A 16,045-nucleotide genomic window follows, 5' to 3' on the forward strand; every position below is an offset into this window, starting at 1 on the left:
CAGGCCTTAGAAGGCACGAATGTGATTCTCCTCTTGTTTAGCCGTTACTACAGTGTAACTGCATTGATACCTCTTGATTTCTTCCATTGTCAAGTGAGAAGGGTGTTGGGCATGACAATTTCAGTTATCTATTTCAGATAATCCGATTTGGTATCGAGACTGGCAACTGGGATGTGTGGCGTTTGGGGTATGGTCTGATTTGAAGCTCACTCTTTCTCCATTAATCTCTGTTCCTTTGACACAGGCTCTTTGTCTTGCTAGCTGTGCTTTACAGTGGAGCAAGCAGCAGCATTGTGCTGCAGAAAATGTATGGGAGGATCACGTCCCCCAACTTCCCAAATGTCTACCCAAATCATAAGGAGAGAATCTGGAATATTACTGTCCCCAAAGGATATTCTGTCCGCATCTACTTCACCCACTTCAACCTGGAGCTGTCCTACCTGTGTGAATACGATTATGTGAAGGTATGTGTAGGGCAGGGTGATGTGTAGCAGGCCAAGTTCTTGAAAACTGGGTATATGTTATCCTGGACACATGCAGGACCAACATAACTGTTGTAAGCACTTGATTCGAGTCTGCTAGTAAAGTTCAGGCTCAGCTGATTTCTAAATGATGTATTTATTGAGGCCCATTGGACCAGGAAGCAGAACTGATTGTCATGTTGGAACATCTGAAACTTGAGTTCTTTGGGCTCAGAAAATTCTGATGTTCCCCTCTCGTGAAGTAAAAGGTTTGAAATCTTGCCCAAAACAACATTTGAGCTTCATTTTGCTGAAGTTACAGTGTGTGTTTTAAATTAACAAGTAGTGCTTTACACAAAGTATAATGGGAGACTGTAAAAGTGTAAGCGATAGTCTAAACAAGATACTGTCATCTTGTCTAAACATGCACTTGGAACACTTGCTATAGTGTGCTTGCTAGTTAATGTGAGAAACAACTTCAGCAAAAGAAACAAAGATACTGTCTTGGGGAAGTGTTTGGATGATCAGTGGTATCCCTGGAAGGTTTGTACTCCATGTGCTAGCATGTGCTCTAGTCAGGTGGCACTGTCGCTGATTTGAGGCCGTGCTACCTCTGCACTCGTTTTGTTGTTTGCACAGCTTGATATACATTAAAGAGGGAGCTGTATTCACAGGGAGTATGCAAGACCAGTGCATCAGCAGTACTTCTGAATCTGATGGAAATAAATCAGGCAGCCTTGTTTCCATTAAGGAAGATCTCATTTCCATGTTTTTTTATGGCAAGCAGCTCCCATTCCCCCAACCGGTGGTGTTCTTCATGTAATTTCCTTTGGGTGGGACAGAGTCCTCATTTCTGGTAGGTCTGTAGTACACAGTTCTCTCACTACCGTGTACAACACGAACCCCATGTATCAGAATATTTCTCTTGTATTGAAAACAAGATAAATGAAGAGCTGGAACTGCAATAAGTGAATCATAGAGCAAATGAGTCACTAGTTTAAGGGGACTTTTTACTATATATATTTGAATTTCTCAGTGTATGAAACTTTTTTTACCCCAATTGTCTCTGGCTTTACCAAGATCTTATTGTCACTGAGAGTGCCAAGTTAACAAGGGCATTAGAAACAAAGCATGGTGCTGATAGCCCAGGCTGGTATCACAGCTTTATGTGGGCCTCTGAAAGGGAAAAGGGAGACAACATTACAGGCTTAAGTCACAGAGAATAGGGGAAATCTCATATCTGTCCCTGGATCTGGACTGACCTCCAGAAGCAGCTTTTGAGAGCATCCAAGCCTCCTTTCTCACACCATTAAACACATGCTTTCCAAACCATGGCTGCAGGTTGGGAAGAGCCAAGCTCTGTGCTCATCTGGTAGATTTGTCTGCTCATTTTGCAGCTGAGCTCTGGTGGGAGGACCTTGGCTACGCTGTGTGGAAAGGATAGTACAGACACTGAGGAGGCTCCAGGCAACAAGACATACATCTCGGTTGACAACAACCTCATGGTAGTGTTTCGGTCTGACTACTCCAATGAGAAACCATTCACAGGCTTTGAGGCCTTTTATGCTGCCGAAGGTAAGAGACCAGCCCCTCTTGTAGATGCAAGAGACACAGCTATAGTGGGGTTGGTGCTTCTCTGTGCTCTCATAGACTGTGGCTGCTGGCGGGAGGTGGGAGAAGGCGGTCTCATTGTATGGAGGCAGATGCAAAAAGGTGCAGGAACCAAAAGCAAATGAGCCAACCTCACAAAACAGAGTGGCTTGGTCCAAGACAAAATGTTGTTGAAGGTTGCCTAATTCTGTGCTTCACCCATTAGATATCAATGAGTGCAAAGAGCTGTTTGATGGTGAACCCTTCTGCAATCATCACTGCCACAACTACGTGGGAGGCTACTATTGCAGCTGTCGGATTGGCTACACACTGCATGAAAACAAGAGGACGTGCACAGGTGAGCTCTTGCTAGATCTGGGAGATGCTTCCCTACTTACAGCATCTGCTTAAATCCAGTCCCAACACTAGCATCAAGATGAAAGCTGTGGTTTTTTTGTTGTTGTTTTCAGTATTTCCTATACGCCTGGTACAGCAGGAAGAATGTACAGGGGGTTAGTCAGGGCTGTGAGCAGAGGCCCTGGTTTGCAGAGTGGCTGTGGGCTAATTGATGCTGTTACGGACAGCAATATTGTGTCACAGCAAAATGGTGCACTGGCAGTTGGTTTTGGTTACTCCTTAGGCAACATCCACCAGTGTTCAGCTTTAGCCAGATTGAATGGAGAAGCAAGAAATTTGTCTTATGTTTCTCACTGCAGACAGTTTCAGTTTTCATGGCTGCCAATGCAGCCAGCCTTGCAAAACCCAGTGTATCTTGCTCCCCGGGTACTGAGATACTGCGTGTTCCGGACCCAAGTTAGTAGATTTTAAGTAGACTTAAAATCAAGTTGTGAAGTCTTAATGAAGAAATAGTTTGCTTACTCCCCCTGGAAGGACACAGGCCAAGAAACAGCACAGTCCACATATCACTGACACCGGATACAATGATCCACTCATTAAGTGGAAGACAAGGCCAGGCACAGATCTCTTGTTCAGAAAGGCATACAGCATGAGGTTTACCTGGCTCACCTGCCTGGCTCTGCTTCTCAGTTCAGAACTAGGGAAAGCTTATGTGTTGTCAGGCAGCAAAGTGTCTGTCTGAATCAGAGCAGTGATCAGCACTTCAGGATTCACTTTGCAGTAAAACGCGTGCCTACATGTGGTGTCAGATTCATCCTTTGTAGGTGCAGCTTTGCCCTCCTGGAGCTGAATCCTGTCTGGAAAGAACCAGCACACATACTGCTCACTAAATATTGTCATAGGTGGGAAGATAGTTTCTTTGAGCTCACCCGTGCTGAAATGCAGCATTGGATCTAATTTCCAGTGCTAAGTGCCTTGGCACTTAGCTCCCCAACTCCAGCCTCTTACAAACCCTCTCCAGCCATGGCTGCCCGGGTCTGAGTCAAGATTTAAACTCCTCATATCTCCAGTGTATTCAAACAGACCTGTTCATTCAACCTGCGATTCCTAAAGTGATGGCTTTTAGCACAAGTATATGGATTTACTTATGCTATAAAGCATATGCCTGGTCTTAATGTGAAGGTGCAAAATTAATAGCTGTGAACTAGCAGACTAGCAGCTTTGCATTGACCATTCATGTGTGCACACTTATGCCCCTCTCCTTGAACACATTGCTAGCAGAGGGAGTTTATCTGCAATATCAAAGGGCTGGGCTACCCTGATGGGTGGAGATGTGCACATTAGGAGTTACTGTGGGGCAGCTGATGTGCTGGAACTTGATTTCAGAGACCTTAAGAGGCAAGTGCTGAAGCTGCTCCAGCCACTGGGCTGGGCTGCAAAGCAAAGTTTTCTGTGGATCGCCTTCATGAGATGAGAGCAAAAGCTGCCCCTTTGATTTTTGGGCTCCTCTCTGAGCAAGCTGATATTGACAGGCTCTTTTTTTTTTTCTCCTTTATTTTCCAGCGTGAGATAATTAAGCTTCTCCTCGCTTAGGCAGAGATGGAGACAGATGTGCTGGGAAGAGCTGGTTTGCCCTCCCTCCTGACCTGCCTGTTGCAGTCTGCCCAAGGGCTGCAGGCTTCTCTTGTGCTGTGGCTTGTATGTCTTGGTTCCTTGCCTTTCAGACCTGCCTCCTGCAGACAATAAAGAGGCTGTTCCTTGTTGAAAGCTGACAGCAGCCTCTGGGGCATTCATTTTTGTACATTTCCCATGTGTCACTAGGGAAAAAAGAAGGTAGTAGATAAGGCAGGAACTGATAAGAGAGAAGCCATTGTGAAAGGCCCCTGAGCATCACAGGTACCGGAAGATTCTTGAATCTCTTGTCCACCTCTTGTTGCTTGACCTTCCATAGTTCTTAAACTGCAGCAAGAACAGAACCACACATTTGTTTCCTAATGTTCCTTTTAGATATGCTGTTGGCAGCAGCCAAATTTGTAGATTGAAACTATTTATTTTCAGTGCCCATTCACTCTTGGGAAAGGTTTGAAATTTATTTTTTCTTTTGATCCAAATTTTGTGACTCTGGCTATATCTCCCATTGGGAGCCTAGCCTTATAGCTGAAATGTGTTCTGGTGAGCAAAGCCTCAGAGTTCCAGGAGTTTAGTAAAATAATATGAATGTCACCATGGCAGCTTAGGTGTCTTGCCTTCATACAAGGGAAGGCAACAGTGCCCTCCCCGCAATAGATGCAACACAAGGAATGTTGTTCTTCAGTTCAGTTGCTTGTGGCGTTAATTGATACTGTCTCAGTCCCTCATAGTGCCTCTCACTGCTCCCCATTAATATCCATTTGTTGTCCTTTTGGACGGTACCCTCTTTGGGCAGGGACCATCTTCTTAAAACTTGTTGGAGAAATGCAGTGCTCCGTGCTTGTCAGTGACTGGAGCTCCCCAAATCTGTGTAGGAGACATGACAATTATTGCAAGAGGTTAACAAGTCAGAGCTGAGCAGCTGTAGGTGAACTGCTCAAGATTAAAAAGCTCAAGGCATTAAGGAACATTAGTCAGTCAGCATTTCTTTATTTCTGCAATTTAGCAGGAGTTGCTTTTAATTGTAATTTCTGAGGCTCGGTTTCTCCAACCCCATCTCCACTCTTTAGTGCCTGGAGTAAATGGGGTAACTTTTCCAAGTGAGCGTGGGAGGGGATGGAGAGTTTTAGATGAGACACTTGACTCACTTCAGGACACTGCATTTGCAGACTACTGTGTTACCTTGGGCTATGCTTGCTACCAGCTTTGCGCATCCATCTGCAAAATAAGAGGTAACATCACTGCCTTGACTTACTGGGAAGATGCTTAGTAAGTGTCATAGAAGGTAAATGCTGCATAGAACTGATCTGGGGGTAGAGTAGCTGTGCAAGCAGATACCGAGGCTTATTTCTGCTGTATTTAATCTTGTTCAGAAGCTGTTTCATGGTCACAGTGCATTGTGATCAAAGCAGCTTGAAATTTTGTCATGGCTTGGTGATACAATTTATGACCCACCTTTCATTGGAGACCTAATGAGCCAATGACAATGGACTTGCAGGTTTTGAGGGGGTCATTTTTCAGAGTTCAAGCCTCTGGCAAACAGCTCGCTGTGATTCTATTAAAAATGTGGCCTAAGCATAATTGAGCACTCTCTGGACAGCTCTAAAGCTTGCACTGAGAAGGCAAGGGACAGCATTTCTGCTAGCAGATGTTAAAAAATTATTTGATCCTTTTTGTGCTGGCTAGTTTATGACTTTCTTGCTTGCAAACTTATGGAAAAAAATACTGCCCTGACAAAGAGAACTCCCAGTGGCCACATCCAGGAGATATTAGGAGAAAAATAAGGTCCAGTCTAAGCCTTTTCATCTTCAAGCTGCAAATTCCCTTGGACTAGCAGAGTATCTTCTGTTGGGTCAGCTCATTTTGGCTACTCATGTGAGCACAAGTCAAGAGAGTTTATTGGTGATGACTCACATTTTTCCAAACTGTATTATGAAAATCTCACGTCAAAATTAGGAAATTGAGTTTAAAGGAGACAGATGTAATGAAGCATAAGAACTATTAGTCTCTGTCTTTCTCCTCCTTTAGTCCTTCAAAACAAGGTGAAGGCCAGTTTTCTGAATTAGTGGGGTATTAATGGGTCACTGTTCTGGCTTGTATTGTAACAAAATATGGGGATCCCAGCTCTGTGCAGGCACGTGGTGCTATTTCTTGCCACGTGAACACAGGGCAATCACTGCCCTGAAGAGCCTCTCAACCAGCACCTGGGCAGCTCGGAGCAGTTCTGGAATATGTGTGCTAGAATGGATCCAGGCTAAGGATCCCCCATGTCCAATCTCCTGCCTCTGATACCGGCCAGCTTCTTGTGCTTCAGGGGAAGATACAGTTCAGTAAGTGATTTTTAAAGTATACTTCCATACAGAAGCGTGATCCTGTGCAACAGATCCTGTGCTGTCTGCTACTTAGCTTAAGATGAACTTAGAGCACTAGTGTATATCTGCCTTAAATTTCATATGACAGAGCGTTGCACAGATTAATTATATGCTATTTCTTAGTCCTGATTTTGTATCAGAGTTGTGGTTTTCGGCCTTTAATTTCATCATGTGTCCCTTTGCCCTTTTATTACTAGAGAAAGTAAACAGCCCTCAGAAACTGTAATGTTTGGTTATATGCAGTGGTTGTCTGTCTCTACATGTATATATGTGTGTGTATGTTACCACACAGTGGTCTTTTCTCCACCATTTCTCTTTTACATGTTTTTATGCTGAGCTTTAGTCTAATAACGTTCCTTTAAACATACTTCAAGGAAAGAAGATGACATGATCATTACGGTAAATAGAAGCCAAGGTGTTGCTGCCTTCCAGCTCTGAGGTTCTTGTAGAGAATTTAACCTCACCAACCTGAGTATCCCTTCTTTACACTGTAGATCCCATGCCCGGGGAAAAAGGGTTATGTAGGTAATAGGATTCTGATGCAGAACTAGCAGAAGATTTGAGATTCTGCCTTGCTAATGATTTCAGTAGGGAGTTACAGGTGTAAGGGTAGTACTCATTATATTGTGGCTTGTATGCTTATGGTAGGACTTCCCGCTGAGTCTTTTTTCACACCCAAGGAGTCCATGTTTTCATTCCTATCTCTTCCTATAATTGCCTCCAGACTACTCCTGTAGGAGCTGTAGAGCTGGGACAGATATTCGCAGCATGAGGAAATTTCAGTTTTTAAGAGAAGCAGATTTTTTTTTTTTTTTTTTTTCCACTTAAATGGCTGTGAGCAGTATACTGCTAAAGCTGCATATCAAGTAGGTTTTGGGGTGTTTCTTAGCCTCGGCTTACAGCAGGCAGAAGGAAGCATTGTAGTGGGACCTTAAACCCTGGAGAGAGACAGTGAACTTTGTGTCACTGGCTGTATTGTAAGGAGCACCTGCAGCAGCTCAGGAGTGTGCTGAAAAACATGCTTTATTCTTACGTAGCCATCAAATGCTTCTGTAGTTTGTGGCACAATCAGTGGAATTACAGAAACATGCATTTGGCTGGGAAGAATGAGGTAATAACAATTAAGGAAAAAACCCACTTGATGATAATCCTCTACAAGTATAACATGAAAGGAAAAGATTTAATTCCCATTGTAGCTCAATTTCTGCTGGTGCAAAGCTGTGTGCTGTTCAGTTAGATTCAGAGGCAGCCAGAACCTCCAGGTGAATTAGTCAAGCTTTCTCTGCTTCTTTGGATCAAGAGAGGCATTTCAAACAGGATTTAAAAATTACGAAAGTGCTCAGTTTTAACAGAATAGGCAAGTCAAGGTATTTATTAACTGTTTTACTGTGTATTTGTCAGCTGTGTTTGAAAACCTAGGACAATGAATTCAGAGTAGAGCACACGCACATGCTCGGTCACTGTGGTGATGGATAGGTTTATGTCAAATAAAAGCAGCTGCTCATAACTTTCTGGGAAGATGGGCAGAGAAAGATTGTTCTGAAATTACAGCTTGTGCTAAAAGAAACACTTAGTACCTAAGTGCATCATTACTTGTGTTGTGGTATTGTAGTTGCGCTAAGAGCCATACAAACATAAAAAGATTATGATTTTACCTACTGCTGCTTTCCTTCCAAGTAAACGCTTGTATTGGAATACTTCCTGTAGCAGCATGTAGGGCTGTTGTAGGGTGGAAGCAGGTTTCATTCTCTGAAGTAAAAGGAGCTTAGAATCTTGGCTAACGAAATCCATAGTTACTTAAGGGACAATAATGTTCATTTTCTCATTCACAGCTTGGTCCCCTTCCATTAAAATGACAACCTTAAACTGTATGGTCTGTTTTAGATGACAGTCTGTAATTAATGACTGGATAATGGCATTTTTGTTGGTGGAGGTTAGCATGGTGTGTTTGAGGATGCAATTCAAAGTCAAACAGTTTCCCTCTTAGAATTAATTCAGTGTCACAGTGGTGCAAAATTATGCCGGTGTTATCAGCCGGTCCAGCATTCCTCATCAATTAAAGGATTGCTCATACAGCTTTTGCAGCACATCATAAAGCCTTTGTTCCCATCTGATCAAAGCACCACTTCACACTGATCAGATGCTGTCAACAAGCAGAGATCCTCAGGGCACTTGTGGCTGTTCCTTCTTGCTTCTCTTCAGCAGGGAGCATTTGTGGCTCCAATTGTGTTGGCAAGAAGCACAGCTGGTTTTGCTCAGAGAATACAATTACATTCTAAATGTCTGGCAACAAAGGCATTAAAAAGAAAGCTGGATTCAGAGGCTTCTGGAATCGAGGAGCTGATAGCTATCCTATCACTCTCCACACTCCAGTGCAGCAGACAAGCTGCAAATTTAACACCTTGGGATGTTTCTGATGAGCTTTCAGCTATCACACTTGTTTCTGACCTCCAGCCCTGTGACTGTCTAAGTGTTGCTTTCCCGATGTCCTTCCCTGCACCACTTCTGAGGTAGGAGGCCTGTAATGCTCATGCCCTGGTCCTACCACAACAGAGAGAGAGAGAGGGCAATTTTCTCAATAGTGACAGATGCCCGCTGGTGAAATGTGTCACTGTGTCATAGGTAGGTAGATACATGGTGCTGAAACTTTCTTGAAGGGATAGACTAGTGTAGAAAAAGATCCACTACCTTTATCCAGTACAGCTGAACTGAGTTATTATGACTATGATCATCGTTTTCTGTTGTGTTTTTTTTTTTTTTTTTTAACTAGACCACTGTCAGAGTCAGACTTTTACTGAAAGAATTGGAGAATCCACCAGCCCTGACTGTGCAACACCTTATCCCCTGCCCAGCTCCAGCAGCTACAATACCCAGGTAGAAGACGGCTTCCCAATCATGCTGGAATTCATGGAGACCCTTAATGTGGAGACACACCCAGGAGTGTTGTGCCCCTGTGATGTCCTGAATGTAAGGTGAAGTTTACTGTATTTCATCACAGCTGTTGTGAGACAGGCCCAGTTCTTTTACTGCATCTTCTTCAGCCTGTGTTTCACCATGTTAATTTACAATTTTGTCTCCCTGTATCTCTCATTTGTTTCTTCTTCTCGTCCCTTCAGTTTTGTTGGGTTTTGTTTGTTTTTTTTTTTTTTTTTTCCCTCCCTTTCAACACCTTTGTCTTTTGGAAAACTCACCAAAACCAAAATGAAGCATACACAGGTGTGATAGATTTCATCACAATCTCAGTGATTATCACAGACGGGTGATGCCAGGGGAGTCAGTTAAATCTGTTGCATTCAGTTTGCATCTATAAAATGGACCTGGTGGCTTCCCAGGAATTCCATAGCAGCTGGGATACTCAGAGAAAAGGCACTCTGTGAGTTACCAGAGTGACGAGCCATCACTCTAACCACCTGCCTGTTTTCTTAAAATTTACAAGAAAGGACTGTTCAAGTTTGGGGAGTCACTGTATTAAAAGCAGTTTGTTCTCCCATAAGCCTCATGGAGAAAGGAGTAAAGACAGTTAGTTTGCCTTTTCTCGTTTTTTCCAGGTTTAAACACCCACAAAGCAATTTGGCCCATTCTGTGGAAGGACTTTGCCTGCAAAAATTGAGACACAGGCTAGTGTTGTGACTATTACTTTCATAACTGATACCTCGGGAGCACACACTGGGTGAAAGAAGAAAAATACACAGCAACAGGTGGGTGGGAGACCTCTGTTTAGTTCTCAAGTCCAAACCATTCCCAGAACTTCATCCTGGAAAGGCCTGAATAGCGACCAAATAGTGGTGCTTTGAAACTGGCTTCATGCTTAGTTTTCAGTAGCATATCTATTAAACAACATAGCTACCACGTAGTTTACTTCTGAAATAAAGTTTTAAGAGAACTCCAGAATTCCAGCTGATCTTGCAGTTCAACTCAGGTCCAGGCATATGATTTTATTTTAGGGAACAATTTTCCCAACTTGTCAAGAGTTACAAAGTGCATGTTTACGCAACAGATGTACTGGGCTAGTCCTGTCAGTGTAGCCTGGCTCTGCACTGCTCGATGCACACCTTTGATGTGAAAGCACCACAGTAAGTCAGGCACAGTTCTTCCTTTCCTTCTCAGTAATTGTAGATCTGTGTCCATGTGAGTGAAACAGTGTAGAGAAAGGGTAGAGAAAGGGTGGGGTTTCCCCAAAGAGCCTTTAGCAGTAAGTAACAAAGTCATTTTTAAGGGGAATATTGTTTTCTGATCCTCTGCAGGTTTGCCGTGTCCCAGTCCTGAAGCACCACCCCATGGTCACATCGCACTGGTGCAAGTGCAGTACGTTCTGGGTGACCACTGTGCACTCTCTTGTGACATCGGATATGTACTACTTGAAGTAGGTGAACCATGGCGCTGTCAGCCCTATTGGACTTAATTTCTCAGGGATCAGACATGTAGGTGCCTTTTCTCATTAACAATTTCTGTTGCTTACCTTAAGAGCTGTATTCAGTGCACGGAATTTGTTAGCAATTGTCCTTTCTTTGATATCCTCCCCAAAGAATGATGTTTCTGTGTACGCCTGTGTGTATGCATGCGCGTGCTGATGCTCTTTGAACACTGCTGCTTAGAGATTTGCTTGTAATTATGTTGGAAGAAAAGAATGATTTTACAAAAGATTTCACAAGATCAGTGTAGCGAGAATTTTTAATGTTCTTTCATTTCTTACTGCATCTCTCCAGGGAAGTTAAAACTGGAATACTCAGGCATTCCTGCTGAATGCCACATTTCAGACTCGGTTCTTAATAAACATCCCACTTCCCAGCAGGCAGTTTTGGAAGATACTCTAGTGCACGTATGATTACAGTAAAATTTTTAAATCATAGTTAGGTGATTGTGTTTTAGGAAGGCACAGGCTTACCTCTGCAGCTGTTTTATAATCTGATTTCATAGTTGCACACATTTACTGGTTATGTAGAAACCCAGAATAACTGAACTGGTGCGAGCACTAGTATTAAACTGCAAGTAGTAGGAAAGCCGGGGGTGTGTGGAAAGAGATCCATGGTGGCTGTGTTCCTTGGCGGCCTTGAAGCGCACTGACCAGCATGTTGTGCCATCGCTGCTGGTGACAGGGCAGCTGTAAGTGGTGGAACTGCTACACAACAAAGGCAAAGTAGCCTCCAGATTCAGAAAGGGTGACGCTCCTTCCCATTCACAGCCATCCGCTATGGCCTGTATTAGTGCCCACAGTCTGATACATACGATGATTTGCCTTTGACCTTTTATTTCTATTCCTGCTTCTTGGAGAAATAAGATGTTGTGAAGTCTTTTGTAGAGGAATGTCAAAGGGAAGCTTCATGGAACAAACCAGTGGCAAAGTGCATCAGTAAGTCAGTGTTAATATTTGTGAATTTGACAATTTCTGGGTAAATATTTATATTTAAACCATTGGTTTTGTAAAGACAATGATAGAAGTTCCAGTATGAGAAACATTTTCTTGTGCTTGGTAACTGTTCCATTTCTTGTCAAAGTGCATTTTGTATTTGTAAGTTGGAAGATATTTCAATTTCTGCCATTCTTTATAATCTCTAAAAAGCACTTTATTTAGAAGAAAAAAAATGCGGCGTCTTTTGAAGTAGTGTATGATCTGCCAACAGTTTTATGTAAGTAGCAAAAGCATAATCATCACAGGAGAAAAATACTGTACCTGTACTCTTAGAGTACTGGTACAATTTATCTTTAATTAGTCTGTGGTTGTTAATGTATGTATCGGTTTCCTGTGTACACGGTGTGCAGTGTGAGTCTTGCATAGTCACAGCTTAGTCTAGTGATGGGAGTGCAAACTTTCTGAGGAAACCACAGAATCTGCTAAACCCTCTCCAGCTCCCAGCACTCAGCCATAGTGTTCCTGGTTTGCCCACCCAGCTGGGAGCACATAACCTTCACCGGTGCTTCCCTTATCACGAGTAAAGACGCCCTGTACCATTCCCTGGAGATCACAGTTGAGTCCTGCTTGATTAGGTTGGCTTTTTTCAGTGTACTAGCTTTTCATTTTTTTAATGTATTTTTTGACTGCTTTAGTTGTTGACTGTGGTCAACCTGCAGACATAGGCAGCAGTGCTATGTTAAAGGACCCAAGAAGACCACCGGCTGCGCTGAAGTTCAGTACCAGGGTGAAGCCCCCTTCTGCACCATAAAGGCTAATAGTAACGGTGGGTCCTAAACATCAGATTAAGAGTGGTGCTTGGTTCTGGTGGTGTGCAGCGTGAGCACCCCTGACACACAGACAGGCCCGTAAAAGTCAGCAGAACCTTCCTGAAACACAGTGCAAAGGCTGTTAACTTTGGGAAGTATTACTTGCATTTTTAAGGAGGCATCCCTAAGCATACTGAAAGATACCCCAGGTAGGCTTAATTCAGTTACAGCTGGGACCTTAACATGTTTTTATCAGTTAGTGGTGTTTAATAGTATTAGATTCTGTGAATAGCCAGAGGAGGGTAAGTGATGCAGAGTCGCCTTTGCATAGGTCTGCAGTAAACTCAAAGGAGACCTAAAATAGTGTAGGGTGTCACTTGTGTGTTGCTTTAAAACAATGCCCGCCTGTTCTATTCACTTGTTCTTATTTCTGTTGTCTCTGTGAGATGCGGGTAAATATATATGCAGTGATGATGGATACTGTAAAAACCCAAAAGGTAAAATAACCCCTCCCATCTGTGAACCAGGTAATGCGTGAATGTACAAAATAGTTGGAATCAGCAGTTGCCTCCAAATCATTAACAACCTCTCAGCTGGTCCTGACCGTTGCTGGCCCACAGTCACGCTGTTACAGACGGTGAGGCCGAAGGACACAGCTTGCTTTGAAGTCATGCACTTACGTGCCCCTGAGTTGGAACTTCATCGCGCCTCCTGCAATGAAGGGGTGAGGCTCCATTCTGCAGTGCTTGTTGCAATACCACCCTGCAGTGCCCCACCAGTGCTGGGCTAGTAAAAGTTACTCAACTAAGTGATTCCACTCCTCATGTCAAGAGTTCAGTAGCAGCTATAATGGTGTGGCTTGCTCAGATTTTCTTTTGGTACCTTTAAGTTGATGAGGCAGAACCACCCCAGTGTAGAACGTTCACTTTAAAAACCAGATTACCCCCTTCACGTTACTAATCTTCAAAACAGCAAGTGCTACGATTGCTGTTTAACAGGTAGGAACAATAACAAAACTAAAAAATGTTACGATAACCGTGTGACTGGCACTCCTTGTAGTTATTAATACCGACCTAACATTTATCTGTTAAATTGTTTACTATTTTAACATGCCTTGGTCTTGCCTGAGGCTCCCCTATTGCTGCTAGCGCTGCAGGGTATTGCCACAAACTCAGTTCTGTTCCCTTTGAAGAGAGGAAAAAGCTGATCCTTCAGTTTATTACAGCTCTTTTGAGAATGTAGTTTCCTAAATAACTAAACTGTTGTTGCTTTTAAATTGGTTGGCATTGTTTCTGACAGGAAAAATGAACCACGCTCCAGAGGTATTTGTGGGGGGGAAAAAGCCACTGAATGCCCTTCCTGCAGAGTACTGGGCTGGGGATTTTTGATATTTTTTTTTTTAATGCTTGAAGTGCTCAATTAGTTACTCTGTAAAATTATTCAAGATTCAAGACTGAGTTTTGGAAGAAACATTTTACAATGTAAAAGCATAATTGTTCCTCTTATCTTTTAGATTAGAATATCCATATATTCCAATTACCTTAATTTACATTCAGAACAAATACTCACTTCTCTATGCCTAAATTCCTAAACAAAACTGTCGCTCTTGATTACAGAACATTTCCAAAGGATGTATGTAATACTGACTAATGAAAATTGTACTCTAAATCAAATATTCATTTGCAAGCAATTTTACCATTCCAAAACAATCTAGGAATTACATTTAGAATCATTAACTTAATTTAATCCATACAATCATAATAATTCATTGTCCAAATCTTAAAATGTTTAACAGTTATTACTGCCTTCATTGTTTTTCAGTTTGTGGAACGCGAAGTGGAACTGTGGAGCGTACGCATGGAGGATGGCGAGCCAAGCCTGGAGAATTTCCCTGGCAAGTGCTGTTAATTACAGAGCAAGGATTAGGAGGTGGGTTTGCTTTTGTGTGACAACTGGGTTCTAACAGCTGCTTGTGTTGTAGTTGATCAAAGAAACCCCTCAAGCTTTGAGGATTAAATTGGGGATTTTGAACAAATGCTCATTTTATTATGAAGCCCAGGCAGGAAAAATTGTTATTCATAAAGGTTATAAAAATGATCTTGTCAACTTTGATAATGACATTGGGTTGGTTAGACTGGAGCATAAAGTCTCAATTAGCACCAATATCACACGCATTTGTTCACCAGGAAAAATAGATTTTAAATGAGACAGGTGATGGGGTAGCTGTATTGGGGTGGGGAAGAACCGAGACAAGAGGCTCTTCTGTTCTGCTGCTGTATAGTAGTATAGTCATCAGCTGGAAAGGATGTACAGATGTGTACGGAAATAAACCGTCTAATGGAAATGCCCTTCTGGTAACAGCAGACGTGCTGTGGAGCTGAGGGCGGGGGCTGCCTGTGGTATAGGGTTGGTATTGGGTCCTGGGGGTCAGACTGTGCTGTGGCAGGGCAGGACGGGTTCTATACCAATTACAGCCCTTGGATTGAAAACATTATTTTAAATAATTCTTAAAAGACTTTAATGTAATTTAAGCAGCAGCTGGTAAGAATTACTTATAAATCTAGAGTATGTAAATACTTAGAAAGCAACATTAAGTCCTTGATGCTTATTAAGCTTAACAATTCTGTTAAAGAAAAAAAAAACCTGAGTATCCAAACACAATAATTATTTCTGTCCCAAAAGCTGTTAAAAAAAAAAAACAACTTTAGTCTTACAACATTGCCATCTGCCTAAAGAAGGCATACTAAAGTATATTTTGTTTTCTTTTTTTAAAATAGCGCTGTAGATTCCTGTAAGACTGCAGCTCCTGTATAAACGCACACCCAGCAAAAGCATACAGAGCATCAAGGTAACCCACGCCACTTCCTCTTGGGTGCTGGTAGTTGGAAGACTCGCAGCAGCACCAGCTGCACGCTGTACTGGGGGGCATTTATGTACAATACTGTACGCTTCCAAGTACCTCTGCAGGTACCTGCTGTACAGTGTAGGGGCAGCTGTACAGCACTTGCCTTAAAGAAGCTCCTGCTGTCAGCTGCAAAACCTCTGTTTTTCTGGACATAGTTTTATAAAGAATAAGCTTTCACATTCAGATTTGTAATTTCAGTACATGTTCAGCTGACAACAGATTCTCAGAACTAACTAGAAGCAATGTTATAAAAAAACATGTTTTGACTATATTCCCTTACAATTTACATAAAACTTCCTCTTTCTTGCATCTTGCATTCATTAGCATTTCACTTTCTAATGTAACTGAAAATGAAGTCTCTAAAAAAAAAAAAAACAAAAACATGACTCCAAACACTTAAGTATGTTTACAATAGTAGTTTATTTACTCACTTAGAAACACTAGAGTATGCAATGCAGTTAGAAAATACTAGTAAAACTTGAAAATTATTCTAAATTTTTCAGAGATTTTGTTTGAGGGTGAAGGAAGGCTAAAATTATTAGCAAAGATTACTCAATGCTGCAAACCAGCCT

General features: G+C 42.3%; 1 protein-coding gene across 1 annotated transcript; it reads left to right on the forward strand.

The window, feature by feature from the left end:
• Nucleotides 1-290: 290 nt before the first annotated feature.
• On the forward strand, nt 291-14,905 carry MASP2 (MBL associated serine protease 2). Its single transcript, XM_082493578.1, is given in 15 exon segments — nt 291-464; nt 1,859-2,036; nt 2,278-2,409; nt 9,180-9,376; nt 9,958-9,960; nt 9,964-10,080; nt 10,083-10,107; nt 10,654-10,776; nt 11,688-11,759; nt 12,455-12,487; nt 12,490-12,585; nt 13,015-13,095; nt 14,390-14,498; nt 14,500-14,572; nt 14,574-14,905. Coding segments are annotated over 15 exon segments (1,599 nt in total). The 5' UTR covers nt 291-305; the 3' UTR covers nt 14,775-14,905.
• The last annotated feature ends 1,140 nt before the right edge of the window (nt 14,906-16,045 follow it).

Source organism: Vanellus vanellus (genome assembly GCF_965231255.1).
Source record: "Vanellus vanellus genome assembly, chromosome: 20".
In the NCBI taxonomy this organism is placed as follows: Eukaryota; Metazoa; Chordata; class Aves; order Charadriiformes; family Charadriidae; genus Vanellus; species Vanellus vanellus.